Genomic DNA, 26,684 nt, shown 5'->3' on the forward strand with positions numbered 1-26,684 from the left:
GAAGGGCTATGTGCAACACTAAGCCAGGTCAGCCAAAGCCTTTGGTTCTTGTGAATGTAGGATAAAAACTTAAAATGCAGATCATTTGGTTAGGTCCACAGTTTTATATAATTTTCCTGGGACATTAACTGATAAAGAAAGTTTTTTTTAATAAATACAATTTGCTAAAATAAGGTATAGCTTCAAGATCTCTTTTTGTCAGTATGGTTATTATACCCAGGTAAGTATAAGAAGATACAGACAATCCACACTCAAGTATTTCCTGTACCCACGTATACTCGCAGACAAAAATTCAAGCCTATCTGATAAAAATGCTGAAAACTTCCAATGAAACATTTCCTTCTATGGGAGCATTTTGTCTAGAAGAATGAATGATGCAGAACCCAAAGTTTCCCATCAGTGTAATTCCACAGTAAAACAGCTGCTCTCTGGACACAGTAATCCTTGGAATAATGTATACAGACAGTGGTCTAATCCACAGGGACCTTTTTGTGAGCTCTTCTGATATGTCTCTATTGTTTGTACAGTTCAAAGTTTTTCTTATAACCTATTTATGTGTCTCTTTAGCATAGAGGGTTCAGAGTTATCTAAGTCTCAAAACAAATGAACTCTAAGCAAAACACAGGAATCTCAACTAGTATCTACTAAAGGGTATAAGCTGTTCTTGTAGTAGAGGCATATGCATATGCAAACTGGCAGTACATATGAGACTAGTTTCAATGTTAGAACTGTTTTGATTTGGGAAGGTTATTAGTTTATCCCTTTAACTACAGAAAATAAGCCTGATTCAAGTACCTGCAAATGAAATACTCATCTATAGAATGTGAATGCTTGAAAGGAAGAAATAAGACTAGGTGTACTAACTTCTGTAATTTGTTGATTCATTTTTGATACAAAGTAGTCTTCAGTGTGACTGCTATATATATAACCCTCTGCTGTCTTTAAATATGGGGTTTTTTTCCCATTAATTGCAGAATCTTACCCAACATTCCTGACAGAAATGCTGCCTTTCTCAACAATGACAACAGAAGGTCCCAGCTCAATAATGATCCTTGCAATTTTTTTGTCCAGCCCACGGCGGAACTGTATGTTGAAGTCAGGGCTGGCTTCATCACATACAGTTGCAAAGATATAGTTGCAGGTGCCAGTGAAGTCATACTGGTATTTATCAAAGGTGGAAAAATGCCCTCCGCCCCAGGTAGAACAGGAATCCTTGCTCAGAACTATAAAAGTGAAAGAGAAAAGAGGATTTAGGTCTCCTAACAGCATATTTGCTCATTCTGATTGCTATTGCAGTTATAAATAGCAAGAAAAGCTATTTATACTCAGATTGATTATATAAGATTATACTCAGATTAATTATCTAAGCAAAATCCTAGACTTTTTTTTAGAACCTCAAAATTTTATCTCAAATCAGGAAGTGAAACAGTAGTGGGAGTCAGAGCAATATTCTTATTTACTGTAAATGGAGAAGACCTCCTAGCTTGGGAAACACACTTCCATCTCCTTCATGGAATATATAACTGTTTATCTTCTTACTTCAGTCTGCACAATCTGTTTGCAGAGGTGACAGCTTGCTACTGGAAAAAACTAACATTTCAGGAACATTTGCAAAGCTATATATGGCATTACTGTATCATGATTCATTGTACAGTCAGATCATTAGATGTCAGAAAACAGTCTTCAAAGCCCAGCTTGTAAGTCTCCACTATTTTGGGTCTGTTTCTGTGAAAAAGTTCCAGCCAGCTTTGTAAATATAAGGAATGTTTTGCTCAGTTTTCATTTTTAAAAAGTAATCACTTTTCATCTAAATGGACAGATTTTAGGAGGTTGAAATAAATCATTAAAAAAAAATAAGTCTAGCACTTAATGTTAGGTATTTCTATACCTACTTAAAGCATTTGAACTGTCCCTCTGAAAATGACAGAATTACTGAAGTCAGTAATATGTCCTTGGTTATGTATTTCCAGACTCAGTTAGTTACTTTTCATTTTTTAATTATTTTTGCTTTTAGAGTTATTTGAAGCTCAGGTATCTTCAGATATATCTCAGAAGCATGAAGTATCAGGAAAATTTTGCAAAGTTTACCTGCAATTTTTATTCTCTGCTCTCTCAAAGAGCGATCAAATGGCTACAGAATGGTATTGGTTTTATTCAGATCAAGTAGAAAATACTGTTTCCCAGTGAGCTGTTACCTGTTGGCAAAAAGTACTCCTCTTCCATACTTCTGTGCTGTCCAGAACGTCTGACTGGAAAATAGGAATTGGCTAATTGTTACTGATTCTTCATGCCCAGCTCTAGCTAGTGTAATATACTGTGCTGAAGTGATACTAACCAGCAAATCCCAGCTTTTTCAGAGTGTGCCAAGAAATGGTTACCTGGGGCTGCACAATGGTCAGAGTGCAATAGGAGCCCCTTTCGATAAATGTAGGTGTGCTTTCAGTGTATTTGTTTTTATTTAAATATTATCATAGAAAATTATGACAGGAATGTCAATAACTCAAGATATTTAACACTAGACTCTATACTTGTCTTTTGAGTTCAGTTTCATTAAATGATATCTAGATTTTCCTTTACTTTGTGTATATCCATGTCTTACTGTTCTTGTTGTAAGAACAGAAAGAAGACAGAGATGACTTGCTCGGTTTTATTATATTTTTTGTCTGGGCACAAGTTCAACTATTTTTACCTCTAGGATGAACTTCATGTAGCTTTTCCATGCATATGCTGAATGAGAATTCACTTAATTCAAGCCACTCTCTGCTTCTCATTATAATAAATTTGCATTTGATAGAATTCTTTTGTTCTAGATCTCTGCATTTTCCCTAAACTAGATTAACAGTTTCACTATCAACCACTGAAATGCAGCAACTTTTGCAGTACAGAGTTGCTTTTTAACAGTAGGCAACAGTAAAGCACAGTATTTTAACATAAAATATTAAGATTATGGAATACTAGGAAGAATGTCTGTAAATAGAATAAGATAATGTGCAGAATACTAGGACTGATATACACATTTATTTTAGAAAAGATCTAGTAGAGGAACAGCACACCCTGTACATATGTTATCCTGATGACATTTGTTCATTCTTGTCATGGATGTGGAAAACTACATGTTTAATGAACTAAATTTAAATTGAAAAGTCAGTGCCTCACATTTCTTCAGACAAGAACATGTGAAAAGTTGTATTAGTTCTGACCAAGTGTTGATGTAGCTTGCTTATTTTATTTCCAGCAGTGATCATTAGGACACTGCTGAAGGGAAGAGTACCATCAGGTCAAGCATGCATGCTTCTGCAGATACTCTTCGATCTACAATTATTTTCAATTCTGGGCATTTTGTGAGGCTACTGGGATTTTCCTGCTTATCCCCCTTGTGCTCTGACTTCCAAGTACTTGTCCAGCCTCCTCTTGAATCAAAGCAAAATTTCTTTGTAACAGAAAATACCACAATCACTGCTGTCAAATGTTACCATTTTAATTGTGAGTTAACATTTTAGTGATACCTACTTTCCTAACAGTACTTCTGATAGCTATAATTTTTACTACTTTAAAGCTATAATACATTAATTATGCTTTGGCATGGTACACATTTTTATTTGATAGTGGTATCTTACTATATTTTGTATTTCTTAGATTCAGAAGGACTAGCTCAAATCTGCAGTAAGTAGGCGGCTGGAGTTAATTTTCCTTACAGATATGGGTTCATGCACACAGGCCATTCTTAGGAGCTAAAGGAAAACTGGGAAACTACCAGAACTGCAGCAAATATAGCTTCAGCTGGCACAGCTGGATGTTGAAGATCTGTCCAAACCCTGACTCCACACTGGCTGCTGGCTATAAAGGTGAGGAACAACTATCCTGTATTTTGATCTTTCACTTACACATAAATTTGTTTTAACCTGCAATCTTTAAAATAATCTCATAGGCCTAGTCTCTAATCAGCTTTATTTCATTTGCTGGATTTTGCAGCATCAAAAGAATCCATTTCCTAAATTCTTAGAGAATGTTAACCTAAGTGCAGGAATGAAAACCAAGCAGATCACACCAATTACCTCAGTAGCAAATTTCTAAATGTGGAAGGCTACTAAACTGCTTCACAGTTTCTATCCTTCGGCATCAAAACCTCAGCATGGCACACTAAAGCACCTTCCATTCAGCATAAAACTTACCAGAGCGAGACAACTTATTTTACTGTCCTTTATAAGCAAACTCTTCATTTGGGATTTCTAAAACTAATGCTTTAAAACATATGCTCCTTGAGGCAAGGACGTATTTTTATTATGTGCTTTTTACAGCATCTTCTGCAATACAGAACTGATGCTGAATTGAGTTGCAATATGAACGTTAAACACCACGTCAGACACTTACTTCTTTGCAGAGATTCTTTCTGGTTTTGGAGAAAAAAGTGAGGCCAATAATTTCCTTCAAAAGCTGTGAAAGGAAAAACAAAACAGGAAGAATTTATCCTCTGAGCACAAGGAAGTTAAAAATAAATAAACAAATATACAAATATTCAAACATGGCACAAGTCAAAGCAGTGTCAGCAGATACAAATTGTGTCCTGCCACACAAAACTGAGCAGAGATTATAGTGGAAAACCACATAATTCATCTTTGTAATAAAAAAATGACTCTACAGCTGATAAAACTACCAAATAAAAGCTTTTACAACCAAAAGCTGCCAGAAACCCTGTATAATATGGGGTTTCCTGCACTTCATCCTTGAATCCTCTGTTCCTTATTAGAAATCTGTGGAATAAAACTTTCCTCATGTTTTGGAATTCTTATTCCACCATATAGGTAGAAGTAGTGGAGGGAACAGCCAAAACAGGGAAAACATGGGAGAAGTAATGTCCCTTGTGTTCTTCACAAGAATCGCGGGATCTGTAGCTGAACAGTGGGAAATGCCCAGGCCTAATTTTCACTTTTCCTGCTCATGTTAAGGCAGTATGATGAAAACTTATCTGCTTCCTTCCACACACCTCTTATTCACAAAGCCTGTTCTGGTTATGAGAAGCCAAGGACTGTTTAGCAAATATGGAGTACAACATGGTCCCTCTTCCACCACAAAACCAGACCTACTGCATGAATCTAACTGCACCGTGTCCTCATACATACCCAAAGATACCTAGCAGCTTGGTTCCTGTCCAAAGTGCAAAGAGAGTAAAATAGGTGGCAAAATGGGCTGCCACAGCCAGTCTACAGGCAGTGAGCCCTGCGCAGGAACAGATGTAGTGTATGCATGGAATGAGCTCCCATAGAGTAAGTAACTGGATAGCAACAACCAAAGCAAGCTGTAAGAAAAAGTATCCAGTGGGCTTCAGAAATGGGCTACTCCTTTTTAAAGTTTGTCAGGTCCAGTATTTCTTACGTCACAGGAGCAAATATCCTGTAGAAACCATATAATTCTCTGCTATATATTTAGGATCTTTTTCAACAGAGAAAATGTTATGGCAGAAGGTTTTTTTAATCACATAAATCAGGCCAAGTCTGCATACATATGCAGGCTAAGCTCTGCGGGCTTCTGTTGGTTACTTATATACTGAAGACACTAAAAGCCTCTAGGGAGCTCTCTAACTGTAAGGGATAATCTAGCCAGTTTTACACTCTGCTGCTGCTGTGATGTATTATTTATCATGTAGTATCTCAATGACTGTAAGAAAACAGATGAAGTTCTGTCTTGCATGTGAGGCTGTTAAGGAACAAGAGGGCAATTTGGAGTTCCAGCACATGCCTTTGCTACGGATCTGAGAACCAGACATCTCCAACTTCTCTGTCAGTCTATGCCTCTGTTCTTCTCTGAACACTTATTTTAAAGAATGTTATCTGCATAAATTACCCTAACCTTTTAAGAGCTAAAATACTACGCTGGTGGAATTGTATACAATGAATATCTAGACAGAAGGGAAATAAATCAAGGATGTAAGTTCAGTGACAGAAGTCTTCCCACCCCAATTGTTCCAATAGCTTTACATGACATTTATCTCAGCCAGTTTTCTATATTCTCTTCACAGGCTGTGAAAGTAAATACAGATTTGCTGAGTACAATCTGACTTGCAAAATATGTATCTTAACACACAACAAATGGACTAGACACAAAAATTGTGTTTTTCTCCATTGGTGTAAAGGAAACCTTAAGTAACTGCAGTGTAAATGCCAAGGCAACTCACAAGTTCAGTGAGATGTATTCCTTCTATCCTTCCTAGATACTGTGTCCATTTCAGTGGGACAGTGCTCTATAAACAAAAAATGAAACTCAAGAGTACAACGTAACATATTTTTTTTAAGTTGGAGTAAGTTACCAGCACAATAACTTCTTGATAAATTAAACAAGAACATTTCTACAAGAAAGAAATAGCACAAAACAATCTCATTAGCTGTTGAGTTGCAATATAGACTCACTGCATGGCCAGCACTTCTACTTCCACAATTGCCTGTCACGCTCCTCAAAATCATTGTAGATCCTACTCACTCTGCCTTGTCCTCTATAATGAGTTAGCACTGGCAAATAACTGTTTGAAATTTTGCCAGTGTTTCAGTTCAGCCTCTTCAACCAGCCTGCACTCGGCAAGCGTCTCCAGAACACAGCATGCTTCTCTCTCTGTCCTTCCAAGTTCCCAGTGAACCATGCATCACAAGAAGTACACCACAAAAAGTAAGAGTTTGTGTGGGTATCGAGCTAACGCTCTTCACACCTAGAGTTGCTGCTGCCTTGTTTGAACCCCTTTATTTTGGTATGTCCACTTCTTCAATAATCTATTATTGTTGGTTTAAGAGTTTTGCAATCGCTACAGTTTAATCCCGAACTACAAACACAATATTAATGGAATTTGAGAACATGTAACAGCTGCCTCCAGAGGATATCTGACTTGCAGGAATTGAAGGGATGTCTAAAACATTATTTCAAGTGAGATCTATCCAGAGAACTTCATGTAAAACAAAAGTCTAATACTTATTTTAGACCAGAAGAGTTTGGTTAACAAAGCTTTTCAAATTAAAAATTCATAAGTCTAAGCTTGCCAAACAGTTACAAAATGTTACAAATACTCTAGGTTTGCTATTTAGATTAAAGCATTAAATGTAATAATCATCCTGAATTATACTGGAGGCTTGCAACAGTTATATTGAAAATAATTGAGGATATGAAATCCATTATAAAGTTTTGCTCAAACAATAGCTGGTAAAACAAATACAGGGCCATTTGCTGAATATCTGTCAATCGGTCCGTATCCTGTCAGATCAAACTATTAAACTAATTACAATATGGTAATTATTCTCAGCATTTACATTCTTTTTCTGCCACTTAAATCTGAAGAGATGATTAAATTTTCATGCCAATGTTATTAAGCATTCATAACCACATGAAATGACAGATTGCATAGATGCAGCAAGTGCTATTGCCCCATGCAGAAGTTGTATCTAGCAACCATTTAGGAATTCTCTGCTGAAAATGCTGTCCTAGTGGTAAATGATTTCTGAACTACTGAATTCTTTCTGACTGACATTTTTCTATTACTGCAAGTATTCTGTATTCCTTTGAGAAATGGAATGATTTTGAATTGACATGAAATATTTGACTTCGAATTGCTCAATAGAATTTTAAACAGACTTTTACTTTTCTTAGGTAAAGGAAGTTTAACTTTCAGTTCCTACTCTGCTCCAGCTGGCCTGATTTCCTTGAGAATTATACCTGTCAAGGTGCAGATTCTGTATGGTCAGTCTGACAGCAATACAATCCAGACAGGGAGCTTGATTTACTGTGAAGAAATAATTTCCTTTCTATGCCACAGTTACTATGAGATATCCCTATGGGAAAATACAATTTTATGTTGTAATGACTTCAATCAATGTACTTCACATCAGCTAAATGAACGAAAACAAAATATTTTCATTTGATATAAAACATTAAAATTAAAACCTTTTATACTTCCAAACAGAAACAATTAAGGATTTCTGTTCTGTAAAGGGTTCAGTTTTTCTTCTCATGTGGGACAAAAAGAAATGTTGAAATAAGAAGTTCTAGAAAAGACAAGAGCTTTAAGATAAACTACATAAGCCTAAAATGAAATTTAACAGCAAGGGTAGTGCTAGAGTCATGACTGTAATACTCAATCAGTTGTACATATTCACGATGATTTCTCTACTGTATGAAATTATTAAATTCCTTTGTCTTTAGCATAAAGAAAAGATGGCTGGACAGCATAAATCAAGGTAACTTCCTTGTTACATACTTAGTAAGAAGAATTATCATGACTACATAAATATTTCATAAGGATTCATGCAGTTTTGATTATTGAAATAGCTAAAGTGCTGAAGCCTCTAATCAATGTACCAGCATCTCTTATTAAGTAAAATCTACAACTAACAGTTTAAAAATGGTTTTAAATTTCTGCAGGTTTTTAAATCAGGCTAATTCATGTTTACTGCTTTTCTTTAGTTATTAAGGAAAAGAGGAAGTGTGTCTTCTAGTTTCTATCAGATTTCACATCAGATATATGTCCTTACAAAGAACATACACATTTCTAGTTATAGACAGACTCAATATATGGAATTTGGATGCGAATCCATGAAGAGGAGAACTGGAGTACTTGCTTTAATTTAACTCGTCCTAAAGGGACAAGATTTGGATCTAGAATTTGAAACAACTAGCATCTTGCATGTTGGCATCCACATCAACCTCTTATGGTTATGCCTCCAAAAATTGTCTGATTGCAAAATCTTACTTGACAGAATGAAACTTCTATTCATTTGCATAGTCTACAACCTCACACAGCATTTCAAGGCTCCAGAATGCTGATACATACCAAAGCAAGCAGACTGCACTGAATTTTCTATATCTTTCAGGCTTTTGTGTTTAAATTCAGCTGAATCTCTATCTTAAGACAACAGTCCTTTATAGATGAGGCTCTATTTGTAGTTGCCAAGAATGCCTATGGCTGAGTAGGAGTTGACAGTAATTTTGTGTTTGATTGCATCTACTTATCTATCATATGAAGTCATGTAGATTAAGAATTTACAGGCATCTGCACTTGGGATTAGGACCCATGGTCAGGTACTTTACTTGATCTTGGTTGCAATGGTGCTAATACAGTGAATGCAGTTATACCTGTTCTGTGAGTCTACTAAAGGGCTGAGTTATTTGTATTTTAATTTTTTCAGTGGTACAGTTTAAGTAAGTCAATGATTTAAGAGTAATACATGTCCTCACACAATTTGAACTATATGGCTCATTAAACGTAGTAAACACAATGAATAAGAAATAATTTTAACTTTGTTCAAACTAAAGCAAGTGAATTAAGCTATTTAGCAGCTCACAACCTGTTCTTGAAATCAGAACTGTAACAATTTATAATTACAGAGACTATATAAAAGAGAAAATGAAATTATTGCCAAACCATGGCAAATCAGGTTTACTTCGAAAGAATTCACTGAAAACACTATTGCAGAAGCAATGAATAAGAAGGCAGAGGAGCTACAGTCAGTTAATCTACCTGTCAAGTCTTTTTAAAAAATTACTTGGTCATCTGATATTTTGGTTGGACCGAAAAAAGACAGACCTCTTTAAAAGACTCGAGAATTTCATTGAATAAAATATATGAATTGACTATATATGATTGAATATATATAATATATATGGAGGAATACCTTAAGAGTAATGTAAAATTTTTAGACTGGAATAATTTGCCTGTTTTCCAGCACAGGATTCTTTCTATCACATCATTTTTTAAAAAATGTAGTGCAATCACATAGCTCATGCTTACCACTTTTTGCAGTTCGCATAACAAAGGAAAAAGGTTTTGACCATCGGTATACATAGAAGATACACAGCTTCCACAATGACATTACTAGAGCACTTTGAAAATCTGAAAAATGAAGGCACTTGGCAGCTAGGAAACACAACATAAAAACATTAAAAATATATTCTTTGTATCTAGGAAACCAGTTTTAGGGAATGATCCAACAAATCAGTAACCACACTTCTAAAAAAAAGTTAAGAACAAATAGTTCCATTCCAGTCATGTACTACTAAATGTGCAACTGTGTTTTAAGATGCAGTAAGAGAGAGAAAAATGTGTAAACTTAATTCTGACGACTGTGGGAAAGGAGAACAAGACCTGAACCTCACGTTTTATAATATTACAATGGAGTCACCCACTTTGCTTCAATACATGGGTATTTTCCTTCAAATTGTATACCAAGACAAAGCCAAGCATCTTAGACTTACCAGCAGACTGCAGAAAACTGCAGAAGATCAGCAGTACTACTGTCGGAAACATGATGCATGCCTGAGCTGCAGAGGTTTTCTCAGCACTACCTTGCATTCCAAATGGGCAGTATCACTGCTGCCACTTGCTAGGCTTACCTCTTCAAGCGTGGATGCTTTATATATAGAATTGCAATGCCCTCCCTTATTCTCATGGCTTGCAGAAATTGCAACAGCAGAGTACCCGCCAAACAGGATCTCCTCTTTATCAAGTTCAACACACCTAAGCACCATTTAGAAAGAAAAGAAAAAAGAAAACACAAACCTCCTCCAGTACATTATCATTCTTACAAGGTTTTTATAATGGTTTCTATTCGTAGCAGCTCAAACACTTTAAACTTCATTTACTGAACAAATTTAGTATTACCCAAAAGCAAGATACGAAGAGACAATACACCAGTTATGATCATTATCTGATAAGGAGAGGAATAAAATTGGACCAGTATGCAAAAAGTGTAGGAGCTCTGGAACTGCTGGAAAGAATGTGTGTATAGAAGATGGTAAGGCACTTAAGAACAGAGATACAGATCTCAGATTTTTTTGTTAACTCTCATTAACTTTAATTTGCTCTCCTGAGTGATTGTGTTCATCTCTCCCTTGTGTAACATTTTAGGCAAAATGATAAATTTTGTCTTAGTAAAGAGGACTTTCCACGGTACAGATTCTTTCCTGAGTTTGCAAAGGGAACTCTTGCCTACCACTTATCACTACCAAGGGCAGAGGCAATCTGTGTTACAAAATGGAAATGGCTATTGCACTGTGGTACTTTGGCAGTTCTGACAAGTTAATTTCCACCTTCCTACCAACATCCAAAAGACCATTTCCAACTCTTCTACAACACTCGGGTCTCTCCACATCACAGGTGAAACACTGAATACACTGGATACATTCACTGTGTCACTGCCATCACTCAACTGACACAATGTAAGAACTTGCTCCAGGAAAAACAGTCTAATTGGAAGACAACTTTTCCCTTAAAATATACAAGGTATGGAGTACATCTCCATATGAACCTTTTCAGCATTTCCTGTTTCACCTATGTAATTCTTATTTTCTGTAATTCATTACTTTCCTGGATTCTGATTGTTTTGCCTTCCCTCTGGTATCATTTCTTTGCTTAAAAACTGGCTCCTCACCATGTTTTCAGAGTTATTGCTTCTGAGTGGTGGGAAAAAGCAGAGTGACCATTCTTAATGTAATTAAAGCCAAGGCTCAACCTGGTTGTAACTGAAATAAAAACATTAATTTTTAATTGAAATGAAGGTCTGCCTTTTTTTTTTTTTTTTTTTTATTTTTATTTTCCCCTCCAGCAACTGAAGGACAAAGTATATGGTTACTGGTAACAGAACTGTGACCCTAAATTCCAGAATTTCTGTTGAAAATTTTCTGCATTCTTCTTAATAACAAAAGAAAGTAAATGAACAAAAGCAAGGAAAAAAAAAATCTGTTTAGTTAAAGCATAAACACTTAAAAAAGAATTCTGCACCAAGTATTTGACCACATCTACAAACTGATCATTATCATATCCCATGGTTTGAGTGGGATTGTGAATATTTACTATTAAAGTCCTCCTCAAGATAAGAACAATCTCATTACCGTTGACTCTGTAGCACTTGATGCATCTTTTTTGTTTGCTTTGTTTACAGATCCTTTTCACAGAATTCATCTTAATGTAGTTAAAATAACTGAACTTCTAAAATTAAATGTGATAATGTGAGAACTGTCTTTTGACTCCAATATTTACATCTCAAATGTGTCTTCTACATGCTGCCTTTTGGGATGTAGGAGTTCATATACTTTAGAAGTGCAAAACTGCCCAGGACTTTCTGACTGAACAGGACCGTTTTCAAAAGGCATCACATAAATACCCTGTACCACTTGTCACTTCTTGATCAAAATGCAAAAATATTAAGTCCTCAAAACAGTCATCTGAATAATTAGACAGATGCTACAATATATAATTATTATATCACAACTGTACTTATCACATTAATTTCTGGCAAAATCTGCTCTAAGATTTTATTAATGAAATGCAAATTAAAATTTAATTTTTCATATGTTTAAGAAGCAACTACTCTGTGATTATCAGGACCTGTAGTGTTGCTACCAACTCAAACTTGATCACTGAGAGTGTCATACAGAAATTTACCTTCCTTTGACAGAAAAAAATTAAAAAAGCCCTCATCACTGTTGTCAAATAGATATTTCTCTCAATTTGTTACATATTTACATAATCTTTCTGTCAAGCAGTAATAAATTAAAACAGCTGATTTTAATGAGCATTCTGTGATTTGCTCATTTCTAGAGCTGGGAAAATTTTTGCTATTAAAGGTATCAGATTACCACCTCTTAGAACTAAGATTACTGGTAATGTCTGAGAAGGTACCAAAGCCTTTATATACCACCTAACAGCTAATTTTCCTCTTCCATTACCATGCATTCAAGCTTTTCTCTGTAGTAGTTATGTTTACCAAAACCTTTTATGCCTTTATTATATGAACCTTAAGAAATCATGAAATGCAAACGCTGGCAAGAGTTATTACAAATACTTATCCAAAATGGTGTTTTCAGTCCCCCATACTTGTAGGAATGTTCATAGCTGACACTCGTTCTGAGAAGTCAGGCTAAAGATTTACCTTCAGCTATCCTGGAAGGAATTTCACTGAATGAGCCTAAATACTTAATTCGGCAAGTAACTTGTTATTTTATGAGGACATCCAATGATGCTGTAAATGCAATTTATCAAAAGCACCCATCTACAACTACTTTTAAGTCAGGATTCCAGACCAAGAAAAAAGAATTTGCTGCAGGAGTATAAATTACTATGTGTGCAGTACTTTCAGTAGGAAAGTCTGCCATTTCAGGGAAACGTGGTTTTGTTTTGTTTTTTTATAGACTGCCTTAAGGTAACATTATTTATTTTCTATTAGCATACATTTTTTAGCATATTTGAACATATTTGGTATGAATACAGACTTGGAAAGAAGTCTGAAATCCTAAGAACATGAAACTGGAAAATAAAATTGCTATATGAAGGAGATTTCACGCCAATTTTATCCTGTCCAAAAGAGCACTGCAAATTTGTCTTAGGAATGTAAATAGTCCTGTGCTATCTATACTTACCTTATAGAAAGGTAAGTATCAATATTAGGTATTTCACTTAAAACTCTTAAAATACATGTGATAAAATTCAGTATTGTGAACATACAGAAGGAAGAAAAAGAGGGGTGCAATGACTAGTCAAGTCAAGGTAGAAGTATTAGTGCTTCACCTTATACAAGGTAATTTCACGAGTATTCCTCTATTTCAAAATAAATCAAAAGATCAGCGTAACTGATATTACTATTCCAGACATAACAAAACAAACTCCCATTTTATCTGCCTGTTTCTCTTTGTTCTCTTTCAGGTAATTTAGCTTGGGAGTGAAAGGACTGCATACATGATGTTTCTCTCGGCTAAGCTTACTGCGCAGATCAGGGGTTCCTGTCTAGTTGTCTGAATAGCTGGCAGGCAATCAGGCACGCAGGAACCTCATAGCCAGCTGGTTGCCTCTGCTGCCAAGATGCTTTCCAAAAAAAAAAAACCAAACTGGCAGTAAAATAGATACATATTCTGAGAATGATGTCCTTGGGTATCTGACTACAGATATTTAAATGTAAAATTTCATTAAACACTGTAGATTATGTTTTTACTGCAATATACAGAGACACAGTAACTACAGATTTTATGGAGGATTTAATTTCTTGGTTTACACTTCATATAGATGAAAAGTAAATACAAACTAAGAAACAACTAACAGCACTCTTTCACTGTTCCAAAAGCAGAACTTTTACATTTGTCAAAATTACTTTTGTACTTACGTGACTGTAAAGTCAAGTCTTTTCCATATACTTGTTAGGAAAAAACTGTAGAAAATAACGTAAAACACAGGCCTCTCAAAGTGGCAAAGACTTCATCAATTGGTACTTATCTTTCAATTATAATTTGTTTGGGACAATGGCCTGAGACCTCCCTGTGTTGGCTTTATGCCTCTGGCATTCGCTTTGATGAATATGTCAGATACTAAAGCTGTGGGGATCTTGGCTGGTGTCATTCAGTCTTTGTACCCTGCCAGCACTAGAGGCTGAGAAAGCCTGCCACTCCCACAATTCTCTGAAGCATATCCACTGCCCTGAAGACAAACTTAGACAAAATATTGGAAGGGTTTCTGGAGTAAAGCAGAGAAAGCACGCGTGTGTGGTGTGTGTCACTGTGAGAGTGTGCTCTCACATGATACCATCTAATCCTTCCTGTGCACATGGACACAGGGAAGGCAAGCTGTTTGATCTCATCTCCCACGCTCTCTTCTCCTGCTCCTGAATTCTGTGTTGTTGATGCTGGACTCAACTGGTTTGCATTCTGATCTCTTGAACAGTCTGGGCTGCACAGTTTGTTCTCTAACACTTGTTCCTAAATTCTGGTCATTTTAGGTACAGTGCTGACAGGAAAGAACAGAACAACACAGAGAGAGAAACCACAGAGGGGTGTTTGTCTTCTATCTCTTGATACTTGTGTATGGCTTTTTAATTTAAACATCCCTCAAACACTGTAACTGTGAACAAAATCTATGTAGTATCTCTTAAGGCCAAATTTATCTTCTAGTGTTTAAGTAGAAGACATTGATACATTGTCATTTGCTTCTAGAAGCGAGATAAAAGGTATTCGTTCTTGCTACTTCACGTCTATTCAGAATGACCTCATAGCAAAGTCTAGAGACAGATTAGACTTCATGCTGGATTAACTCTAAACTTGGTGTCCTCCTTTTTAGCCCAAATAGAAAATGTTGATACCAATTTTATTTTTTTTCTTTTTAATTTTCTAACTTTTTTTTTTTCTCCAAGTTTTATTAACATGGAGAACTTTTATCCTATCAGCAAAATTCTGGGAAAGCACAGGTCCATTTTTTCTTTTTTTTTTTTTTTTTTCACAGCTTTTAGGCTTTACCAATTCAGCGGTACTCCTTTTCAAAAGGAAATTCAGGAGTTAACCTGAATTATATGTTAGTAGTTCTCCTGTGCAGCATGCATTTTGACTCCATATAATAGAGCAAAGGAATGGAAAGCATTACACATGAAAGCAACTTGGTTCAAATGTTTCTAGCTTAGTTAGAACCCAGTTTGCTAAATCACATGAACAGGAAACAGCTTAAGTTCTCCTAACTGCTATACTCATAATTGCCATGCAGCTGACTTAAACCTGTAGTTTGTAATTAATGTTCAAACCAGACTTAGCAAAAATAATTTGCCACTTGTTACATCACAGTTCTATTAATTTAATAATCAGACAGATTTTATTAACAGATACGGAAAGAAAAGCAAATATGTTTTTTGAACTAGCAATCCATTAAATACAAGCTTTGACCTCTGCTTGTTAGGAAGTAAAATAAAACCTGTATTTGCACAAATATTAAGAGCTGGGAACACAAAGTCAGTGGCAATCACATGTTTAAAACTTGCCACTTAATGTGTGTGCATTTTAGAACAAACAGTCTGCAATTGATGCTAATACAATGTATCTGCTAAGATAACACGGTCAAGCATATACTTGTGTTTACCCCTTTATGTGATACATTCTGATTTTTTTCTTTTTTATGCATTTTGGTTGACTTGGATTAAAAAAAAGAAAACAAAAAAACACAAACAAAAAAACCACAAAACAACCCCCCCCCCCAAACACACCAAAAAAAAAAAGTAACCAATATTTCCAAGTTCTGAATCATGATAGAACAGATTTGTAAAACATGACTTGTACCTTATTCTGGAATTTGAAATCCTCTTTCCAGTTTTAAAGAAATGAAGTTATTGGGAGAATTAAACAAAATTAAAGGTGTAAAAACATTAGGGGATTAATGAGGTTTCCATGCATAAAGTTTCAAGAACAAAGGAAAGCATAGCAATTTTTCCCATCGCCAGAGAGCACTATGCATGGAGAATCATAAAGAATGTAGTCAGAGAAGTCATTCATCCTCCTGCAGCAAGAATGAACAACTTGCATCACTTTTGTGTATCTCTTCTTTTGACTAGTACAGATACATGATGGAACTGCAGCTGCAACTTGCAACTCCTATTTACAGCTGCTTGACTTCTTAGACCAGACAGCTACATTTCTGTCATGTGTCTGTCGGCTCATCATTTAACGTATTAAGACTTCACTGTTTGGAGACCACCTTCTGTTTATTTTCATGTAGAATAAAGATGTCAGTGCTATGTTTTCTCACAAAGATTTGACATTTTTGTCCTCATTTTTCACCCCACTACACACTACAGATTCGGACCTGAAGGCTTTTTGCTTTTGTGTGTTACTAAATATCACTGAATTTATATGCTATTATCAGTCACACTGCCACAATAAGAATAGGTTTTTTTTCATGGGAAAATACTGTTTAATTAAGTGCACATGCACTTTTAATACTCTGAGATTCCTAAGAAAGATTAAACGCAATAAAGTATGAAGAAAAAGTTTGAAAATGAGAACCAAACATTAAATTGCTTCTATTTGGCAGTTTCTATTTGCAGCTTCACTTCTCAGTTATAGCACTGAATTGCTGCATTGTACTATGTGCTTATATCTTTAACATCTCAAGCTAGGATTTTCTCCCCTTGGGTCAGGTGGTGAGTATCTCACATGCAAATGTACAGGACAAATACAAAGACTACTTCACAGAACTTAAGTAGGATCCAGACTTTTTTTAGTCCTTACACTTGTGAGCATGACTACTTCCTTGTCCTCTTTGTTAAAGTAATTGCTAAATTAGTAGCAGGTACTGTCAATGAGCTGTTAATCTTTTTTATTCTAGACCTTCTTTCCTTTCAGGTACATGTGCTACTAGTTTAATTATTGACTTGAAATATCTAGATTCTCAGTGTTCAGTTTAAGAACAAGCTGTGGGAGGAATAAAAAAAATATGCATCCATGTTAGGTATCTATAATACATATATAAGATAATCACCAAATGTATTTTCCTAAGAAAATATCTTATCCAATAAACTAGATGATTTAACTGTTATAACAGGACTCAACATATGTTCCATCTGCTAACATTTACTGTATATATAAATATATATACATACTGTATTGATATACATAAATATGTGCATACAAATATACATAGAGATATATATTTGTATATATATGTATACATAAATATGTATATACGTACATATTTGTGTATATATGTGTATGAATATACGTATTGTATGTATATTCATACTGTTCTTGTGAGTTGAGAGAACTGTGCTGCTGTCAGGGTGACAGCTCTATCCAGAACTAAATACTCTGACCAACCAAGGTGCTTAATGTGGCCCAAAGCAGTGAAAAAAATGCAGGGCCAGGTTTTTGTTTCACTGATGTAATTCTGGCATGAGGTAGGTAATTCTGTTTGAGTTAATATCACAGTTGTTCCAAGGCCTGTGAGTGCCAAGCTGTCTATAGTATACTTATCTTAGTTTCTCTGCAGAGTATGAGCAAAGTACTTGCTTGTTGAGAATATAAGGTATATGAGATCTTGAAATCACCTGTAGTAAATCTGGCAAATTGAACTGCTCCTATGTTTATGTATTTTAAACAAACAAAACTAATACACACATGAATGCTGGCAGTTGCTGAAGTCTTGTGTACTTAAAAGGCAATATTCCTCAAGTCTCAAAAGCAGAGAAAATTTGATATCTGATAAGTACCAGAATGTAAAACAATTAGAAAAAAACAACACAACAAACCCAACACCCAAACAAAACCAAAACCACACAAACCACAAACAAAAAACCAAACAAAATTTGGAACTTTAGCTTTTCTTTCTTTTTGGACAGAGTCTTGGGTGACATGGTCTAGAGTTTGGTGTCCCTGCCCATGGCAGGGGTTGGAACTTAATGGTCTTAAGATCTAGAAGACCTTAAGGTCCTTTCCAAACCTAACTGTTCTATGATTCTATGATTCATCATCTTTATCTATCTTCTACATGTTACCAGGCAGAACTCAATTTATTTTTTCACTGATCTTACTCAAAAAGCTAGAGCTTATGCTGTTTACATACACTCTCATCAATTGTTATAACCTCTTACTTGGTGGAGTGGTGCCTATGTAAATGTACAGATTCAAGGAAATGCCATGTATCCCTTGCCGTTACTAAGGAAGTGTATGTTTCTTGTTACTCTCAGGTTTGGCAGCCTCTGGATTTTTAACAAGAAGCAGACACTGTAATGTCTGATGTTTTATACTGAGTCAGAAAAAAATAGGAGGACCTTCTTCATGTTTAGGAGGACCTTCTTCGTTTAGGAGGACCTTTGTATTATCCTTTCTTCTCTTGCAAGAACAAGTACAGGTGTGAGGGATCCTTAATTTATTCTGCAAGGTTTCATACAAAAAGGTGGGTATCCCATGACGCTTGATTTTGAGAACAGAGTGAAATTCAGTTTCAAGCAGCATACTGCATTCCTACTCATTAGTACTGCTACACCTATCTTCAACCTACATCTATCACGGTTATGATCTTGCTTGAGTTTCTTCCAGTAATGCATTGAGAAACAAGACTACATACCATTAAATATAATAGAAATGTTGAGGTCAATGCCGTGCACATGATGCATGGCAAGTAGTGAGCATTATGGCAGTCCTCCCTGGCTCTCAGGTAAGCTTGGCAAGTAGTAAGCATTATGGCATTCCTCCCTGGCTCTCAGGTAAGCTTGTTATTATAGGTTAGCTTATTGAAAAGTCTATCAATTTGCTAGAACAGCATTGCTGATGACTAAAGCCTTTTTCCAAAGCTTTCATCAAGCTTTCATGCATCCTGAATTCAGACAAGGGAGTCTGCTGAAGATAAGGACTGTGGCTGGATTTGAAATTGTATGGGAAGGCAGCATAGATAACAAAGGACATGTATGATACACTTGCAATGGACTGCTAAGAATGTGCTCTGCAGAATTTTTCATTGACTGCCATTTTCCATACAGTGAAAACTTCATGTCCAGATATACCCTGTTTCTTCCAGTCAAGCAATGAAAAGGTCATGTCATTGTTTGGAAAGATATTTAGCAACCTTTTATCTTTATATCCAATAGGAAACAATAGGAAGAGTTCTCTGTAGCCAGTAGTTGCTGTCTAATACTTACATATTATAGCCAATACTGACAAATGGAGATAGCTTTTCTGCAGAAAGGAAAACATCACAAGGGCCGCAACCTACAAACTGTTATATTAAAATGGCAGTAAGCTAAAGTACATTAGTAACTGTTGAAACACTTCTGCTGGTTTTGCTAGTACTAACTGCATCTTCTGCTATTTTGTTATGCTTGCAATGATGATGATGATGGTGAGAGAGGAAAAGGTATATTCCAGCAGTTTTTACAGTTTTTCCCCTAAAGACCCTTCTTGCATCCTACTTGGGATGTGAGCACTGAGAATAAGCAGTAAGAACAGTGAAGTACCTGCTTCTAGGAGATGGAGACTCTACTGTTTTCCACAACCTTATGTGGCAATGCCAGCATACATTAAGGCAGCTTTTATCATGGGATTCTTACTTGGAAAGCATTTTGTCTTGGAGCAAACAAAATAATCAGTCTTGGCAATTCTTTCGACAATCTGTGCTGAGGACATTTGCCAATTATCTAATCATTCATACACAATTGCTTTCGTAACACTAAGTCAGATAAAGAAACCACTGGATTGCTGAACGCACATTTATTGCCTATAAAGCCTGTCCCTGCACGAAAATTCTTCCCGATTGCACAATGCTTAGGACACTGCTGTCTGTCCTGCTACACTGAACTGCATCACTGATATTGTAATTCTGAAGATTATTTACTTAGCAATGTGTGAAAAATCATATTGTGCATGATGTCCAAGATTTAGCACTTTAATGCTGTCTGTTTGCTGAACCAAATCTTAAAGAGACCAGCAGAAGGCAGTTAAATGAACATGTTTAAAAATCTTGTAAGCAAGCATCAAACTCAACAGGTATCTCAACAGTGACATAAACATGATTCACCATGTCAGGATACCCTCAAGCATTTGATGCTTTGAAATACTTACTGCAGTGTTCTCTAATGGATACAAGTACAAGAATATACAAATAGAAGTTGACTCTGGGTTTTTGATTGCTTATTGTCACTGAAGATGCAACCCATCTGTTCTTTTCAGGTGGCCTTTCCAAATATTCAGCACATTTTGAGGCATCCAGATTTAATGCAATCACACTAGTGGTTCTGCCAAAGGAAATGTTCACTCACAGCTGTCAAGAAGGGAAGTAGGAGAAACTTCCATCTTTACTGAAGTATGTACTGTTAAGTATTAGCATCTAAAATGCCACATTATTGAAGAAGTAAGATTAAAAAAAGACATACTGGTTTCCCCAGTTGCCCTCTGCAGACTTGCCAGACTTTATGAATTAAGATCACCAAGGTAACCCTTGCTGGATCTGACAATAATGATACGATCACATATGATTCACAAAAAGACCAGGAATGTATCTTGAGACTGGTGGCTAAAGACTGCTACTGAGTGGAGTAACTCTTTGAACCAGGGAACTTTTGTCTGATTACCCATACAAAATAGTACTCTGCTTGCTGTACCCAGTAGCAATACAAAAGCAGAAAAGCCTAAGAATTTGTGGAAATCTCTATTAACAAGCATTTACAAAGCATCTGTGACTTGTGATCTAATAAATCAACTTCTTGTTGCTTTTGCCAGGATAAATTGTACAAACGTGCCTACAACTTGCCATCAGTAACGACACTGCATATACTCATGCAAACATGTACGTGTGACAGGCACTTCCAAATCAAAATTCTCATTTTAGTTGGGATTTTGGTTTCCAAAATTCCATATGGTACCATGCTTTGTTGATATCCTTACTTCAGGATCAAGGAAACTTCTGACTAGCTTAAAAAAGTTTGGAGCATTCACATGAGAGTAGATCAGATAAACTTAACTCATAATGTCCTGGAATCAAAATCCAAATATTCAGCTTATACATTTTTTGATTCCTCATTTATCAGCTTTCTACTTCAATTTAAAAAAAAATGCTGAAATTCTCCCCAATTCTCTGACACTGAAGTTCCATGGACATCAATGCAAAAATAGGCAGAAGCATTCAGAAATAGGAGGAAGTTGCTAAGACATGATTCTATCCTTTCTAATATGACAACCAAGACTTCTGGTGATTATTTGTGACATTCTGATGTGTGACTTTGGGGCTGTTGTTAGTCTCAACCAACTTAGATGGGCCTGAAGCACTGAAAGCCTACTATCCAGTAACACTGATGCTAACTGAACAAAAATATACAGAAGCAGACACAGAAACATTCATCAATGGAATAAAAACAAGTAACTAAAAAAATACCAACATACCCAACCCTGTAATTATGGCTATAGTAGCTTGTTTGTGGTTTGTGTGAAGTGAAATGCAGTGCTAAAGAGTATCTCTCACTCTCCAAAGACTAGTTAACTCTTCCATTTGTACTGTCCCCTATGATATCAAATATTACACCAAATACTGATTTCCAAGCCAAGAAAATAAATGATGAATGTGCTGTGCTGGCTGCGAGGGCATATTCTGACAGACTCAAGTCTTGAAAAGGCCTCTCTAAGTTCTAACAGCAATGTAGGGTCATACAGGTGTGCAGGATGCCTGATTAAGAAAATCTTCTGATGAGCTTAAACCATTTTAACCCATGAACTCATAATGAAATGCCTTTATGGCAGATCATCCTTAAAGAGGTTAGCTGATTACTTCAGCTACATTAAAAGCAGCACATCAAAATATCATGCAAATTAAAACCACTAGCCAAAAGTTCCATCTAGCTACTCAGTACTGCAAACACAGAAAATTATAAACAACCAAATTACTTCTACAAATAGAGTTGCTGTATTTTTCCATATTTCTCTGGAAGATTATCCAAGCTCTGTGATTCAAGATCTCTATAGATTTCATACTACTTACATGCTCCAGAAGGCAGGGGGAGACACACCCCCAACTTCCTGCTAGTGTTGTCTTACTTGAAATGACTTATGAATTTATTGCCACTGCAAACATCTGCTGTAACATTCTGCATCCTTCAGTAATTGTGACTCAGAGGGTGGTGTATTTGGTAACTACAGTGCTTTCACCTCTTGGACTCAGAATTTGACTAAAACCAGCTGCATGTGAGCCTCGAACAGTACACCATGGTAAACTGTAGTCAAACAATGTGGAAGCATTACAATGGTCTTCTCAATAAAACTGAGTTTTCCTTAAAAACAGACTAGAACAGTTAACAATTTAAATGATGAGGCTTCGGGGGGGGGGGGGGGGACGGACACCAAAAAAAAAAAAAAGCAAACAACGGGAGAAGACTACAAACACAACTCCCCTCCTATAGCAACCTCACAGCCCAGCCTTCTAACGTGTGGCACTTTTTCCCCTCAGCAAACCTCCACAGCCTCAGGCACTCTGTGCACATTCCCTTGCGCGTTCTCAGGACTCACCTCTGAGAAGGCATACCTTCTCCTGACCTTTCTCCACAGTACCATGCTGCAGCCCCCTCCTCACATCACTTTCCTCTCACGCCACCTACAGCCCTTCTTCCCTCCCTCCCTCCCCGTTTCTCGACCCCTTCCTTCCCGCGCATGCACAGGCGCCCTCAGGAAAGGGCCGCCCTCTCCGTGGAGCTGTGCCTCACCCCGGAGGAGCTCTCCACGGGAAGAGAGGTAGTTGTTCCCTGTACGGCTCACTTGTCTTCTTTTAAAGCAAAACGCTACACAGTACGCACTAAATTCGAGGCAAGTGGGTAAAATGTGTACTGTCCTTTGTATACTATTTGAAGAAATTAGTGGGGAGCAGCCTCATATGGCTCGTCAGGTATTGAACTCTATGTCACTTTGTGCAAATACCAGAGCTTAGATGGCGAGCTTCGTGGGGGAATGAGTAGAATTTTTGTTAGTTTTAAAATCTATCTCATGTTCCTATACATGAGGAGTATTTATATTTTTATTGAAAGATAGGGAACTGCCTGATAAGAATTTCCTTTACCAGTCACCGGAGGAAGTTCCTGACTGCCGAAAGGCAAACGGAGCTCTCCCCTGTCAACAGGGCTAAGGAAGCCACCACGCTCTGAAACTTCCTGCAACCATAGCCCTCTGATGTATTCCTCAGATGCCTTTTGGAGTCAGGGGTCACTTTGTGGTCTGAAATGTCTGTGGTCAGTCTGTCAGAGCCCCCTGAAGCCATCACTTGGAGGAGGAGCTTGCTGTAAGTAGTTCAAGGAGTTTGTGGTAGGATTTGGGTGTACCCCAGCTGGCTGGTTGTCATGTGTAGCAAAGTGGGAATGGTGTATTCCTGAATGTTTTTTATCCTAAGGTATAATGTCTGTCGCTGATGCTGGCCTGTGAACCCAATGGAGTTTGTTTCTGGCCTGAGTTTCGTTTCTGTCTCAGGGTTATGTATGTGGCCACAGCCTGCAGCAATTCCATTTGTTCTCCTCTATGAACCTGATTTTTTTAACACCAAATTTTACTGTGGTTTTAAAATCTATTGTGAATAATGAGAATATTGAGATGTCTCAAAAAAAGAAAAAAAAGGTAAACATTGCATACCTGCTGGTAGAAAACAAATCATACCCATGTCAAAGATTATATCATCTTTACAACTGCCCATTTTTGAAGGAAATACCATCCTTGCATGTGAGTGAAAACCTCCCCCAGCCCTGTTTCCCTAGTTTAATTTGAACCTAAATTTTCTTTATTTGTAGCATACACTTTTGAGATGCTCTGTTGAAGTGCTTCACAATAATAGAAAAAAATAATAAAACACAAAGGTAATTTATGTAGATACAGTGTATTGAACTAAATTCAGGCATGGGATTGATGTAGTCTGATTTGATTACTCAACATCTAGTCTTCATTTTCCTTAAATTCTGTAATATATTCAAAAGTATATATGCTCTGCTTTAAAGTCCAGTTACCAGTGAGGTGTCAAAGAGCATAATCTTTTGGATGTAATTTAGATCTAGCATGCTAAGAAGATATATTCTAAACCAAGAGCAGGAAATAAAAAAGATTTCTTTTTATGTTTTGCATTTTGTAGATCAGTAATAATTTTGTGGTGCTCGGAGGGTGGATGTTGTTTGGTTTTTAATTTTTGTTGGCTGTAAGTATTACTGTTTTAAATCTTAAAGGGTAATACGCACTTTGCTATCTCTGGAATCCAAGATTCTGCGTAGGTTAATAATCTCCAGCATCACTTTTATATCAAAGAATCCAATAAAATTTGAAGTGTTTACTCTTAGCTGAGTTTCCAGGGCTTTAACTATTCAATCAATAGAGTATGTTTACATATTTCTGGCAATCAGTGAGTTGGTATTTACTATTTGCATTCAGTGATGACGTTGTTAATAACAGATTGTGATATCTCTGCAAGTTCCATACAGGTTTTTTTACACTCTTGGTCTAACAGCCAAATTTATCTCATCTTGTACCTATGATATCTAAAGAAATTTTCAGGATATTTGTATAGATTTTGTTCAAAGAACCAGATGGAATCCTCTGAAGCAGAGCAAATGTGGAGAAATGGCTGCTTGACATCTTTTGGCAGTATTTCTTCGGGGCAGTTGCTGAACTTACAGGATAGTTTTCAGAGTAAAGTGTTGCCTACTTAAAATGAGAATTTGTGATGGGTTGACCCTGGCTGGATGCTGGGTGCCCACCAAAGCCAGTCTGTCTCTCCCCCTCCTCAACTGGACAGGGGAGAAAAAATACAGTGCAAGGCTCATGGGCTGAGATAAGGACAGGGAGATCACTCAGCAGTTACTGTCATGGGCAAAATCAAATCCAAGCAGGATAATGAAAAAATAAACCCAAATCTTAAAACACCTTCCCCCCACCCCTCCCTTCTTCCCAGGCACAACTTCACTCCTGATTTTCTCTACCCTGTCCTTGGCCAGCAGTGGGTCCATCTTGGAGCTGGCTGTCATTGGCTCTATTTGACACAGGGGAAGCTTCTAGCAGCTTCTCACAGAAGCCACCTCTGTAGCCCCACTACTGCCAAAACCTTGCCACATAAATACAATACAGAATTAGTTAAAAGGAAATGTGGTTTTGGTACTTTTAATAGGTCTTGCTAGTTAATATAGGCTCTTTGGATCTAAGCAAGTCCTCTACTTCCATTTAAGAATAAGTGGGGAAAAAAGGAATGCTATTGCATTACTGTATATCATTAATTATCAGGCATTATGTAGTAATTGATGTGAGATTTGTAAAGATGGAAACTTTGTTTACTTCTGCGGCACAACAGAAATTTTATATTCTGAGCCCATTCTCTGTAAGTGGGACTGAAAGAAAACAAACAAGCCCCCCCCCCCAATCTAACACTTTATTTTTGCTGTGAGAATGATCTTTTATTTTCTTTATAAAGTGCTGCCTAAACTGAATAGTCTTAATCAGTGTGTCAGATTTTTTTCTGAATTTCACTTCAGCATATCACAGTATCACACAGTATCACAGTAGGTTAGAGATTGGAAGGGACCTCAAAAGATCATCTAGTCCAATCCCCCTGCCGGAGCAGGAACACCTAGATAAGGTTACACAGGAACGTGTCCAGGCGGGTCTTGAATGTCTCCAAAGAAGGAGATTCCACAACCTCCCTGGGCAGCCTGTTCCAGTGTTCCGTCACCCTCACTGAGAAGAAGTTTCTTCTCAGGTTTAAGTGGAACCTCTTGTGCTCCAATTTGTACCCATTACCCCTTGTCCTTTCATTGTTTGCCACTGAGAAGAGCCTGGCTCCATCCTCGTGACACTCCCCCTTTATATATTTATATACACTAATAAGGTCACCCCTCAATCTCCTCTTCTCCAAACTGTAGAGACCCAGCTCCCTCAGTCTTTCCTCATAAGGGAGATGCTCCACTCCCTTAATCATCTTAGTTGCCCTGCGCTGGACTCTCTCCAGCAGGTCCCTGTCCTTTTTAAACTGAGGGGCCCAGAACTGGACACAATATTCCAGATGAGGTCTCACCAGGGCAGAGTAGAGGGGAAGGAGGACCTCTCTCGACCTACTAACCACCCCCCTTCTAATACAACCCAGGATGCCATTGGCCTTCTTGGCCACAAGGGCACAGTGTCGGCTCATGGTCACCCTGTCGTCCACCAGGACCCCCAGGTCCCTCTCCCCTACACTGCTCTCTAACAGGTCGTTCCCCAGCCTATACTGGAACCTGGGGTTGTTCCTGCCCAGATGCAGGACTCTACACTTTCCCTTGTTATATTTCATCAAGTTATTCCCCGCCCAGCTCTCCAGCCTGTCCAGGTCCCTCTGGATGGCAGCACAGCCTTCTGGCGTGTCGGCCACCCCTCCCAGCTTAGTGTCATCAGCAAACTTGCTGATAGTACACTCAATTCCCTCATCTAAATCGTTG

The 26,684-nt window shown here is 37.1% G+C and overlaps 1 protein-coding gene across 1 annotated transcript in view; it reads right to left on the reverse strand.

The window, feature by feature from the left end:
• Nucleotides 1-26,684, reverse strand: part of MUC6 (mucin 6, oligomeric mucus/gel-forming) — a 69,216-nt gene that overhangs the window by 40,635 nt on the left and 1,897 nt on the right. The window contains exons 2-6 of the mRNA XM_061380416.1: nt 24,462-24,580; nt 23,306-23,432; nt 22,762-22,836; nt 4,372-4,434; nt 983-1,223 (exon numbers count right to left, since the gene is read on the reverse strand). Coding sequence (XP_061236400.1) covers nt 983-1,223; nt 4,372-4,434; nt 22,762-22,836; nt 23,306-23,432; nt 24,462-24,580 — 625 coding nt within the window. The remainder of the gene's footprint in view (nt 1-982; nt 1,224-4,371; nt 4,435-22,761; nt 22,837-23,305; nt 23,433-24,461; nt 24,581-26,684) is intronic.

This window comes from Neopsephotus bourkii, unplaced genomic scaffold (assembly GCF_033783945.1).
Source record: "Neopsephotus bourkii isolate Nb327-2 ecotype Australia unplaced genomic scaffold, CSIRO-AGI_Nbou_v1 NB_1792, whole genome shotgun sequence".
Lineage (NCBI taxonomy): Eukaryota > Metazoa > Chordata > Aves > Psittaciformes > Psittacidae > Neopsephotus > Neopsephotus bourkii.